Source organism: Heloderma suspectum, chromosome 2, assembly GCF_057233095.1.
Source record: "Heloderma suspectum isolate Gila_16-S chromosome 2, 16-S_ref, whole genome shotgun sequence".
Classification (NCBI taxonomy): Eukaryota; Metazoa; Chordata; class Lepidosauria; order Squamata; family Helodermatidae; genus Heloderma; species Heloderma suspectum.
Window position 1 is genome coordinate 51,843,736 of NC_139459.1, and position 13,557 is coordinate 51,857,292.

Below are 13,557 nucleotides of genomic sequence, written 5' to 3' on the forward strand. Positions count from 1 at the left end.
GAAGAATGAGGATTGTCTGGAAGCATAAGGAAAGGATTAAGTACACAAGACACAAAGAACTCTCACTCCACTGAAGCTCTTCAAAACATTCGTGCTTGGAAAAGACAGAACAACAAGCAGGAAAAGACTTGAGCAAAGAATTATGTAAGACTCAACATCCCTACCCTTATGCACTGTGATTGGAGAGCCCTGGTAAAACATTCCCTGTAATTAGACGACAGACATGTCAGTCACTGAACTCCTCTCCCTCTCTCCACCCTGACATTTTCCATATATGGAAAAGCAAAAGTAGCCATTTTTTTGTAGACACACTGGCCCTGTTCACATGTAACGCGAAGCCGTGATGGTTAGGGAATTTGCGCTAACCACGGTGGCTTAGTGTATCATTGGGGGGGGGGAGTTAACTGTGGTTCCAAAACTACTCTGGGTAACCATCCCCCTGCAGCAGGGTTAAGGGCCCCCAGTGTGGCTTACCATTACATGTGGCGGGCTCTCTGGTGGTTAAAATGGGCTCCTGCTGGTTTTTAGGCCATGACCATAGAGACAGTGGTCTAGAGTGTCCTGCACTTCTGGCGACAGTCTAGCCAGTGTGGACTTTCTCTGATCACCAGCATTTAGATGGAGCGGCCAGTGCACATGTTTTCATGGCATGAAGGCCGCTGGGATCACTGGTGGTGGCAGGAGGATGGTTACAGTAACTACGGAGGGAAGTGGTTACGAGAATCATGCGGTGCTGCATGGTTCCCAGTTGTGTGACAGGTGCATGCATCGTGGTTTCGCTAAATGCCCCAACCCTCCCCTCCATAGTTACCCTAACCACCCTCCCCGTCATGCATGTCTAAACAGGGCCACTGTCTGCTTTTCCACAGCCCCCCAAAGCATCAAATTGTTCCCAAAACTTCAGAAGAGTCCAGATTTAGATCTCGTCACTGTGAAGGGAATCCTGCTTCACTTTTGAAAGCCAACCAATCTTTCCAAAGCAACCTCATTGGATTTTGGATTTAGCTAAACCCTATACATATGCCCATCATGTGCACAACTTTCAGTTCCACAATGGTTGAAAGGCCATTGGTTGAAATTATTATTATTTTGCTGCTGCTAATTCCTTTTTTAAAAGTATGCCTCTTGCCCGTTTGAGAAGAACAAAAAGTACCAACTCTGGCAACACAACTGTATATAGAAAATAGGCCAAGCAGAGAAGGAATTTCCTAAAAATATATAATTGCTAAAGATATGAAAACTAAAAATAAACTTTGTTTAAATATATTAGATGCATGAATTCAGCCAGAAAGAATATTGAAGGAAAGGCAGAGAAAGTTGAAGTGAACTACATTATTTGTTTACAGAAGGTCTGGAGCATTCTTCTCAGGCTTTCAGAACTATGTTAGATGTGAAAAATGACTAAATTGTAGAACTAACAGATGAAATATAAAGTAATTAGTCACAGGCCATATGTAATTTACCCAAGAGCTCTTAAACAATTAAGAGATGAACTTGTTAATATTTTAATTAAGATGTGTAACTATCGTAGACATCAGTCTCCTTATCAGAGGGCCATGGTAGCCAATGAAAACTATTTTGTAAAAAGGGATCCATAAGGAATCAAGGAAATTACTTTATAGGGGGGAAAGGACAGCTTCTTTTGCTTAAATATTTTGTTGTGTGCCTTTTTATCATACCGTAATGTGCTTGAAAAATTTAGAAGAATATGTTTAAAGACACGAGATCCTTAAATTGTTCCATTTATTCATGCTTTATTTTGAATGTGTGCTTTAATTCATTGAATAAAAGATTACTGTCATTACTGTAGACTGATATGAAAACAAAAGGCAGCTTGTTCTGGGTCTTGGATCATACAAAAACTTCATTTGGGCGACGAAGACTAAAGAAATGGGTGACACAACCTCTCTTGAAATCCAGGTATTTATTACCAAATAGCTTTATCATCCAACACCTGAGCTGAATCTTGATTTGTTGAGTAAAATTATTCTATCTTGTTTGGTGAGAGTCTGGGTAAGGGCTGTCTTAGACTGAGTTTAGTGATGCTTTCTTGAAGGAGGAAGTCTCAGCTTTCAGGCCAGCTCTGCCACTTGTCACTCTGTCTCTTATCAGAAAGAGAGAAGTTCCAGCAGCCTTCGGGTATCTAAAATCAATGGGCAGTTTCCAGTAGGGACCTTGCGCACGTGGCCAGAACCACCGCTTTATTTATTTAATTTCTATACTGCCTAATAGCCGAAGATCTCTGGGCGGTTCCGGTCCATGCGTAGCCAGCCCCATGGGTTGTGGCCTGCACACAGCTCCTACTGCTTGCAGGCACAGTGTAGTGCTTCCGGGAGCAAGCCTTGAAATGCGCAGATGTGCTCATTTCCAGAAGGGCCAGGTTGTGCCTTCCAGAAAAGAGCATTTCTGCTTGTTTTGGTGCTTGCCCCCGGAAGTGCTACATCGCAGGGCATGCCTGGACTGCAAACAGCAGGGCTGGCCGTATGTGCAAGGCCCCTATTGGACCCTGTCCTATATATATAAATAAAATGTGGTTTGTTAGATTTTGACTAATCACAAAAGATGCATTTTCTTGTTTGCTCTTGAAATATATTGGCATTGGCTTGCCATTTTTGCTTATGTTTTATATTTTACTCTTAATATAGTTGGGTGTTCTTATTTAGGTATCAAATTACTTTCAGGGCTTCAGGGAGAGCTTCTGCCCTGAAAGGTGGCCACAAAATTGTTTGTTTGTTTGTTTAAATCAATCAATCAATCAATCAATCTCAGAAGTAAGTTTCATTGTGTCCATTGGGGCTTACCAGATACATGCCTCATCCTAGGAACTATGTCCAGTTAAGGAATGATATGATGATTACCAAAGAATGTTAATTGTCTGGCTTTCTAAACTTGATGATACAATATGAAATAGATGGAATCAGTTGGAGAAGCATCCTCTTTTACTGATCTAGAGGGGGATGATTGCTGATAGGGGACAGAATTCTGTTAGCTAGAAGCTTGTAGTTGCTTGGTGCCTCATAACAAATTTCAGAATTTAGAGCTGTATATAAAATACTAGTCAGCAGTTTATTTACAGTAATATGTGAATGAAAACGGAAAAAATGGTACTTGGTTGATGTGTCTCTTGGAATGCTGTTTCTTTTATTCAGTTTTTTCTCCTAATCAGTGTACATTAAGCAGCTTCCTCTCCTAACTTATCATCATGAATGACTACGGATGCAGTTAAATATGTTGTAATTGTAATTCAGAATCATTTATGATAGTAGCAGATTTTCATTATACAAGCATTCTACTAGATGGCTCATCTGTCTCTAAAAAATGGAATGTATATGGCTAAAGCCTATTTTAGACACAATAGTAAATTTTGCTGAGAACTGGGTTAACATAAATTGGTTGGAACTAAGACTTCTGAGGAAAATGTAAGAGTGAGATACTTTATCTTGAGAGAGAGACTGATGTGTCTGATCTAAGAGTCATGTGTGAAATGATCTAGTTGCTGACCCCACTATTGGGCTGGGCTTACCCAGACTAAAAGTTTTTCATGGTCAGTTGTAATGATTTTCAGATCAACTAGCCCAAAGTAAGAATCATGGTGCAAATTATTATTATTTTTGTAGAAGCATGGCTGGGTTGACTGTCCTGTACAGAATGCTATAGAATGGCTCCTCTCCTACTGCAATGCAGTTAAGAATGCAACTCAGCATGGGTCGTGATCCTGTTTCTTATAACAGGCACTAAAATTTTTTCCCCCACTGCTGAAAATATCTCGCAGGACAGGGGAGCGGTGAACATGTTCCCAGTTGTGGAGAAATCCAAGGTACTGTTATAGGAAGGAAAAATTGGATATGGCTGAAATACAGGGAGGGCAGTTAGCCATTTTGTGTGACTGCAGACAGAAAAGAGAATAGCGTATTGGTCAGAAACGAATATTGAAAAGTGCAGAGGTTGCCCCATGAACAGGGACTAAATGGCTCTCCCTTCCTCCCTTGAGAATTACACTGATTTGACTAGAAAACTATGAATGCTAGCACTGCAGTGTAAAATTTAACACACACATTCTTTTAACTGTGCAGAGCTATTTTAGAAGGATAGCACTCTGCAGATAGTGATGTTGCGTCTCCACTTTTTTTTAGCAATAGGGATGTGTTGACTGTGCAGCAAGAACATTTCAGTGTATGAAAAAAATTGGTCTATTTTCTAATAGTACACACGCACACACAAAAGAAACTGATTCATTTGCTATTGCCTACCGGATTTTAACTTTTATTCTAGTCCATTCGTGAAAAACATGAACAGGCAACCTCCAAACATAAAGCTCATTTTAAAAATTGTGGTTCTTTCCAGAGGCTAGCCCCCTGATTCATTCCCACTGGAACTGGGAAGAAAAGTAAGAAATAGTAAAGGGCTCTGTTGAAATAGCTGGATTTACAGGAAAACCTTCCGTATTCAGGGTATTGAAGGAGATGGAACCAAAGACAACTTTATGGGTGAGAGAATTTGAGTTGATTCAAAAATGAAGAAGACAGTATTCTCCAGTTAACTCTTATTTCCTCATTCTGGACTAGAGATGTGAAGGGCCAAAAAAAAAAAAGTGTATGTGGGATTTTTATTCTGGACCAGTTGTAGTTTTCAAACACTTTTCGAAGACAGTTCCATGGAGAGTGCATTACATTACTCTATTTTGGATATTAGCATGAGTGATGGTCAGATCCAGGCCCACTGCTGCTTGCCAATGCACTGGGCTGGATGGGCTCGTCTAAGTCTTTTCCTCTTGTCCTTCAGTACTGAGAGAAGTGCCAAGCAGCTGAAGTGAGGAGCGATGGAGCCATCATTTTAATCCCTCCCCATGTAGCTGCACTCCAAAACAGGACTATATTAGGGACATTGGAGAGTGATTAAACAGACAGCTCCCTTGCTTGCTGCAGCCACTTGGAGCTCCTCTCAGAACCGAGCAGAAATTAAAAATCTTTTAAAAGGTTCCACCAGGCAGTTGTACTGGGCTGGGTGGTCCCTTTAAGAATGCTTTTTCCTCATGGATTGGTGCTCAGAAGTGTGCCAACCCCGCAGCACAAAGGAGTCATCAGTTTAATCCTTCCCCATTGTGTCTGACATAATGTCACTCTGGAGGAATGCTAATTGGGGACATCAAGAGGATTAAAATAGCATTTCCTTTACTGCAGCTACATGGTGCTCCTATTTGTGCCACCTGTACCTCCACTAGGAACATAGGAAGCTGAGTTAGACTATTGGTCCATCTAGCCCAGTATTGTCGACACTGACTGGCAGCAGCACTCCAGGTTTTCAGGCAGGATTCTTTCCTAGCCCTACCTGGGGATGCCGGGAATTGAACCTGGGACCTTATGCATGCAAAGCATGTGCCTTACCACTGAGCTATGGCCCCCTCCATTGTTCACTCTGCCCCCATCTCCTGGTAAGTCTACTGGCAGTAGGGCCATTGAAGGGCACTAAGGGTACTTTTCCCATGATCTCCTCAAGCCTGGAGCTTGAGGCCTTGGCCGGATCTTTCTTGTCAAGGAGAGGAAGCATCTGGTATTCCCACCTAAGCTGGAAAAAGGCACTAGGTGCCCAGAACAAGTGTTCTGGGAAGGACGGTTGATGAGGCTCTTTGACAGAACTTCAGGTTCCTTGGCTTAAAGTGATTTCAGCGAGAGGGTGTGTCAGCAACACTGAACTTGTCATGCAGCTAGAGATGTAGGGCACTAAACCTTTCTGGAAGCCTGGAACCCTGAGTCTTGGAGCCCTGGGTGTTTTTACAAAGGGCACAAAGGGACAAAAGCTCTGGGTCCAATGTAAACCACGCAGACAAAAGAAGGGAAGATTACTTTGGGCAGAACAGACGATTGTCTCAATAGAGTCAGTCAGGATGGGCTAAGTCTAATTAAGACAGTACTTCTCCCTGAGATTGTGGTGCTTAAGGGTGGGGGACCGCCACCCAACCACTCTACTTATTACTAATTATGCAATACCTTGAAGGTATGTGATTCTTTGCTTGGGGTGTATTCATGCCTAGTTCCTGATAGGTATGCCATAACCAAATCATGAGTAACTGAATTTCGGTGTGCCTTGATTGAATCATAGTGCTGAATTTCTGTCCCTAGTATGTCACCAGATGCTAATGACCTCATGGCATGATGGCTTGTTTTGGCCTTTTTACTCATTCTGGTTGGAGAAGTTCCTTTCAGGCTTGCCTTTACACTGGGTACCAAGCTGGACTTCTTAAACTGACAGCACTATGTCACACAAATTACTGGGGCAGAGTGTCCCCAGTCTGCCAGCTGCACCCCAAGCTTTCACCAGAGTGTCCCCAGTCTGCCAGCTGCACCCCAAGCCTTCACCAGGACCACCTGCAGACTGCAAGGGGAGTGCAGGACTGTAGTCCCATTGATAACAGTATCTACACCTACCCTTAGGCTGATTCCCTCCCTTCTCCCTCAGTCATCAACACCTCCATCTTGTCCAGATTAAGTGTTAGTTTAATCACTCTAATTCAGTCTGTTGCTAATCCAAACATGGTTTCTTGACCGCAAGCGCTACCCAAGATTTGATGGTAAGGAGAAATAGAATTGTTATGCTGCCCCATAATATGAAGAAAGCACTGGGCAGATTTCATAAATACATATAAAAACAATATAAATAAAAACAAAAACATAAAATTAAAAGCAGCATAAATACAAGAAAAGAAAACTCACAGCAACTCCAGAGCTAAAATTCAGATTTTAAAATTGAGATAACTGCATGAATTATTTAAAGGCTTGGGTGAAGAGAAAGGTGTTGTTGAAAAGGATAGTACCACAAGGATAGTACCAGATGAACCTCTATGGAAAGGCTGCTACATAACTGGGTTGTCACTACTGAAAAGGCCCTCTTCCTGGTGGTTACCCACCTCTCTTCATTAGGTAGGGGCACTCAGAGCATAGCCTCCGTAGAAGATCTTAAGGTTTTGGTGTGTAGATATCAGAGAAGGTGGTCTTTTAGAGAACCTGGTCCCAAGTTGTTTAGGTTTTTCAAGATTAAAACCAGCACTTTAACTTGGGCCAGAAGTGGACTGGAAGAAAAGTACAGGTGTAATATGGTAAAACTGCCCAGTCCCCGTTAATAATCTTGCAGCCCTATTCTGGACATACTGCAGTTCCGAACCATTTTTAAAGGAACCCCTGTATATAGCGCATTGCAATAGTCTAAATGGTAAGTTACCAGACCGTGGATAGTTGTGGCCGAGTTATCTCCATCCTGGTAAGGTTGCAGCTGGTATATCAGGCAAAGCTAATAAAAGGCACTTTGAGCCTCTAATGACAATGCTGGATCAATAAGCATCCCAAGGCTGCAAGCCTAATCCTTTAGGGACTGCCTATCTGTGAACCTCCCCAAGTACTAAGATCTGCAGGAGAGGCCATTTGAGGACACCGTTACCCACAAAGGCCAGTTTGTCAGGCACACAGGAAATGGCTTTCTCCTGCGTTGCCCCCAAACTATGGAATGCGCTCCCTCAAGAACTGCGATTGGCCCCCACTCTCTTGTGGTTTAGAAAGGGTGCAAAGGCACGTTTTCAACTTCGCCTTTTAAAATCTGATTTTTATGTTTTTAATGTTCTTATTGGTTTTTTTGCAAGGTTTTATTGTTTTAAATGGTTGTATACTGCTTTATAGCAGATAAGGTGGTATACCAACGTTGACCAACTCTTTTGAAGTATATAAAGCTTTGTTTTATCCGTTAGGAGGTTGCAGTTGCTGGGGGGAATTGATGCTGATACACAAATGTTGTCTTGTTATTACCTTGCATTCATATTTGGTTTATCAATCATTTACTTCTCAATTAGTAATCTTTGTGTTATTATGGTGAATATATAGCTTTAACAAGTGATGACTGCAGAGAACAGAAACATAACAAATGAAATTTGAAATAGATACAAAAAGAGTCAGACCAAACTGACAAACTCCTTTCAAGATTATATGAATGAGGAAGAGCTTTTTGAAGATGTGTATCCCTGTGGTTTTCCTGTGAATATTTTGAAGAAAAATACTTTGTGGTTAGTATTATATTTAAATCCCATAGGATTACAACTGGTGGTGCTTCCAGATAGAGGGGTCCTAGCACTAATAATCAGAATGCATTCTGCTGCTATTCTGTCTTTTCTTGCTTATGGATTTTCCTCTGTAAGAAAAAAGACAGAAGAAGCAGTGGGAAAACATGGGAGGGCTACATGTGGAATATGTCATTGTCTGGGCTCCATAAGATTTGGTGAGTGAGGCAGCAATATGGCACAATAAAAGCCTCATCTGGAAGTGCCTTGGATATTGCCAATGCAGTTCAGTCATGCACACGTCTATAAGTAGCCTTGGGCCTTGGAAAACACACCTTACAGGGAAATACACAGCATATACAATAGGTAAATCAGAGTCATAGTGCCCACACACATACAAACTTTCAACTCATTGTCTGGTTTGTTTGGTGAATAGAAACATACCTGAGATATATTAAATTATATCAAGATGTCACAGAAGCATTTTTCTTCATGGGAGATCATTTAACACTGAGATGCATTTCACGTTCCCTTTGCTGGAAAGGTTCACCTGCAGGATCTTAAGCAAGATGCAAGTCCCTTCAAGTCATTTTGCTGGCAAAGTTAGAAATTAACCTCAAGGAGCCTTTATTGTAATTGGTGTGGAAGAAATTCCCTGTGGAAGTCTCCCCTAACTGCCTTCCAGAAGGAATGTAAAAAAAAGAAAGCACCATTTGTTCCAGATTGCATTTGGCTGATTTTGGTTGTTCTCTTCTGCTTCGGTCTTATTGATGTTAATGATTTTATACATTTTATGTTGCTCGTACATGTTTATTAAATGTGGCCTAATAATTTCTTTTCAAAAATGGTATGGAAGCAACCACGTGCTACTCCAGCTAACATACTAAGCAGGCCATGTAGTACAGCTCTTGCTGGACTGTACACCTATAGCCTGCAGAAACGAGGATATCTGAATGCTCCTCCATATAAAAACGTAGAAAACTAGAAGGGAGAAGGTTTGGCTTGAAAATTGTTTTTATATGGGGTGGGGGGAGCATTTAAACTTGTAAACCCCTATTGTTTGCAAGCACTGCTATAAGAAACAGAGTATCAATCAGGAGTATGAAGCAGCACTAATGGCCTAGAACAGTTGAAATCCAGGGTATCGTGAGCTAACTGTCAGGTTCTGCAGTGCCTTGAGGAGTTCTTTTTCGTCTTCTGGATCTCTTCGTAAGGACACTGCCTGGAAATCTATATCATGATGAATGTGAACAAAATGGTTTTATCTTCTTGGTTTCAAAATAAACACCATGTTCACAGAATTGTAAAAAATCTTGGTTGCCTGTCAAGGCCATTGTTACTCTGCTGCACTGGAAGGAGATGGTGATGTGGTATATTCTCAAGTGCTGTTACACTGAAGTGCTGCTTCCCTACAAAACATTTTAAGAGTGTGAGTTGGGAAAAGTAACATGGGAAGTAGCCATAAAATGGCCACAGATGTGCATCTTTGTAACCTGTGAAGTTATACTGAAATATAAATTACATAGAAATCACTGAGCTAAATAGATGGGCAACTTACTGTTGTAGACTGGTAAATGTTTAATCATCTGTTCCAGTTGATTCAGTTTCCTTTTTCATGGTGAGTGTTGCTGAAATTACACTTTACTTGTGCACAACAAAAGCCCTTGATTGTCATTTAACAGATGTGGATATAGATCTGCATACTACTAGTAATCATTCTAGAGGCATTCATGCATATTTTCACTATTGTTGTTCAGCAGACATGAAAAGGGCTGCACTATTATATACCAAAAAACAAGAGGGCCTATCTCAAAAGTGCTAAAAAGGGGCTGCACGGTAGTGGTAGAAGCTGGTTCGCATGATCAAACCATAGCGTGTGCCGGGCACAATTTGAATAATCACTGCCTGGGTGTGGTTTGTCATCTCATCTGAAGCCAGCCGGCATGGCTTGTTGGAGGGTTAAACAACCCTCAAATAACCCAACAACAGCCCATGGGTTATTTGAGGGTTGTTTAACCCATGGTGATGTGTTTCAAGCTGAGGTTGTGGTCTCTCAGGACTCTCAATGATTGGAAGGTTGGAAGAAGAAAAGGAAACTTTCTTACTGGGGCTGTTCACACAACATGCTAGCCCACACTCAGCAGTTGAGTGTGGGTTCATAGAATCATAGAATAGTAGGGTTGGAAGGGGCCTACAAGGCCATCGAGTCCAACCCCCTGCTCAATGCAGGAATCCAAGTCAGAGCATCCCTGACAAATGGCTGTCCAGCCTCGTCTTAAAGGCCTCCAGTGTGGGAGAGCCCACCACCTCCCCAGGTAATTGGTTCCATTGCCGTATTGCTCTGACACTCAGGAAGTTTTTCCTGATGTTCAGCCGGAATCTGGCTTCCTGTAACTTGAGCCCATTATTCCGTGTCCTGCACTCTGGGATGATCAAGAAGTTGTTTGCAGCCATAGGTTGATTGTTGAACCGTGGATTAGTGTGTTGTCTGAATGCAGCATGCTTTCCACAGGGTGGGTTATCGTGTTGTCTGAATACAGCCAGGGTGGCTTTTTAACCATGCAGTGTGGCTTGTTCACCACCTGAACAACCCAACAACAAACCATGGGTTCTCAAGGTGGCTTGTTCGAGAAAAATAAGCCACACTGCATGGTTAACAAGCCACTCTGGCTGCATTCAGACAACATTGACTTTAATAGAGCTGGGGAAAAGGTGCCCTGCCAGAAAACAGCTTGAGGGAAGGTAAGCTCAACCCCCACCAAGCACCCTTTTGCCCCAGGGGTCCTTGATAGATGGTGAGCTTCTCCACAAGCCATTTTTTGGCAGGGGGATCCTTTCCCCCACCTCCATTAACATCTGTGGAGCAATCTCACTCCATTGATTTTATTAGATCTGGGAGAAAGGGTTTGATGAATGCTGAAAAATGGTTTGATTGGGAGGGAAGCCTGTTCCCCACCAAGGACCCTGTTGCCCCAAGTGTCTTTGGTGGAGGGATGAGATTCCTCCTTCTCAAGCAATTTTCCAGCAGGGCACCTGCAGAGGGGAAGGAGAGGAAGCCTAGCTGGCAAAGTGGGGAAGGAGGAGACTAGAAAAGCAAGTGGAAATGTCGGGTAACTAGCTGTGATGGCAGATGGGAGGAGGAGAAGGACAATCTGAAAGTGAGTGGTGGGGGTCAAAAGGGGTCTGGCGGATGCATTGGGGGGTCTTGGTGGGCACAGGTGTACCTGTGGGTGCCGTGCTGCCTACCCCTCATCTGAGGTCATCCTGCTAGTTCATATTCAACATTCTGCTACTGAAACATAATGACTTAGAAGGATTTGTTGCATTTGTACAAGTTGATTTGCAAATCCAGGTTCTAGCTCCATCCAAATTAACTGTGACAGCGTACTGATTTATTTAAAGATGGGTCTGCCCCAGTCACATAGTAGGAAGGGGTGAGCGGGGGGTCTAGTATACCTCCCAGAAGTTGTGGGGAGTGTTCAGTTTCTTCACCCATGGGCCCCATTTGCTCTACAAATTTTCCTCCTATTTCCCATTTCACATGTAATTTGGGCAGAACCTTATTGGTCTGCCACTATCATGACTAGTTTGGCTGTAAGAACTTCGTTCTGTACTGTAGATTTCCATATCCATTTGCATCAACCATCTAATAATGTCCTTACAGACTGCTTGTGGAAAGAGGTTATAAGAATTTAAAGGAATTCCATATTGATTTAATAATTCTTAAATATCTGTACAGATATTACAGAATGAGTGATACTGTGTTCTGTTTTTAAGGTAAATATGTTAAGTATTTTTGCAACTAGTCTTGTGTTACAGTTGTGTTTTGCTGAGAAATAAGCTATATCACACTTAATCTGAATAAAGAAATTTGTAAATCTTTTAAAATTTAAATAAACTTGGAGCACAATTCAGGTTTTTATAAAATATCGTTTATAAAAATATAGATTATTCAAGTAGATATAGATATTAGACTAGACTAAAATGGAATAAACTGAACTGTTACTTCCTCATAATATTTGCTATACTGTACTTGCAACAGCTTGTAAGAGAAGCAAAAACATATTTTAAACTGCCTTTTTTATATTGGCGTGTTTATTCCATATGTGAACTAAAGATAATTCTCTATAGGGCTTTATATTTCAATATTCTTGGAACAGTATTTCAAAAATGTGTTTGTGCTAGTGAGGTGAAAAAATAGGTCACTTGATATTGGATTATGTTCTCCTGATCCCCTTTTTTAATATTGAGGATTACAGCAGGGAAAGTGTATGAATGCTTCTTTTATGTTAGATTACTGGAGCTATAGTACCATAGCCATATGTGAAAATGATTAAAGTGCAGATTAACCTTTCAAGAGAGGAGTGTTTTATCTGTATTCTGTGTTACTGTATATCATAGAATCATAGAATAGTACGGTTGGAAGGGGCTTATAAGACCATCGAGTCCAACCCCCTGCTCAGTGCAGGGATCCAAGTCAGAGCATCCCTGACAGATGGCTGTCCAGCCTCATCTTGAACGCCTCCAGTGTGGGAGAGCCCACCACCTCCCTAGGTAATTGGTTCCATTGCTCTAACAGTCAGGAGGTTTTTCCTGATGTTCAGCCGGAATCTGGCTTCCTGTAACTTGAGCCCATTATTCCATGTCCTGCATTCTGGAATGATCAAGAAGAGATCCTGGCCTTCTTCTCTGTGACAACCTTTCAAGTACTTGAAGCGTGCTATCATATCTCCCCTCAGTCTTCTCTTCTCAAGGCTAAACATGCCCAATTCTTTCAGTCTCCTCGTAGGGCTTTGTTTCCAGTCCCCTGATCATCTTTGTTGCCCTCCTGTGAACCTTTTCCAGTTTGTCTGCATCCTTCTTGTGTGGTACCCAGAACTGGAGATAGTACTCCAGATGAGGCCTAACCAGTGCTGAGTAGAGGGGAACTAGTACTTCATGTGATTTGGAAGCCATGCTTCTATTAATGCAGCCCAAAATAGCATTTACCTTTTTTGCAGCCACATCACATTGTTGGCTCATATTCAGCTTGTGATCTACAGCAATTCCAAGATCCTTTTTCCTAGGTGCAGAACTTGGCATTTATCCCTATTAAATTTAATTCTGTTGTTTTCAGCCCAGCGCTCCAGCCTATTAAGATCACTTTGAATTTTGTTTCTGTCTTCCAGGGTATTATCTATCCCACCCAATTTACACTTACTGGTTCTAGCTGGTACATTATGAACACATAAATAAATCTCATAAATCAAAACATATTTTTTTCAGCCCCAATATAATCTATAACTAATAAAAGTAGTATTTTTAGGTAGCTTAGTATTTTTAGATGGGTTTTTAGATGGCTAAGCCATTTTAAGATGACTTAGGTGTTATTTTTGGAACTCTGGAAACTTCAGATAAAAAAGTTTGTGTGTCAGGTATGCGGAATTAGGTTTCTTAACTTCTGCAAGCTGCACAGGCATTATATTATTCCCCATGCACGTAGATGGCTGCTCATCCAGACATGTTCGTAGGATCAG

The 13,557-nt window shown here is 41.7% G+C and overlaps 1 protein-coding gene across 3 annotated transcripts in view; it reads left to right on the top strand.

Annotated features, from left to right (window-relative positions):
* The window catches only part of MSH3 (mutS homolog 3), a 121,006-nt gene that overhangs the window by 51,468 nt on the left and 55,981 nt on the right, over positions 1–13,557 (top strand). For all 3 annotated transcript variants that reach the window (XM_084833565.1, XM_084833563.1, XM_084833564.1), the window contains one exon: positions 1,811–1,920. In XM_084833565.1, coding sequence (XP_084689691.1) covers positions 1,811–1,920 — 110 coding nt within the window. The remainder of the gene's footprint in view (positions 1–1,810; positions 1,921–13,557) is intronic.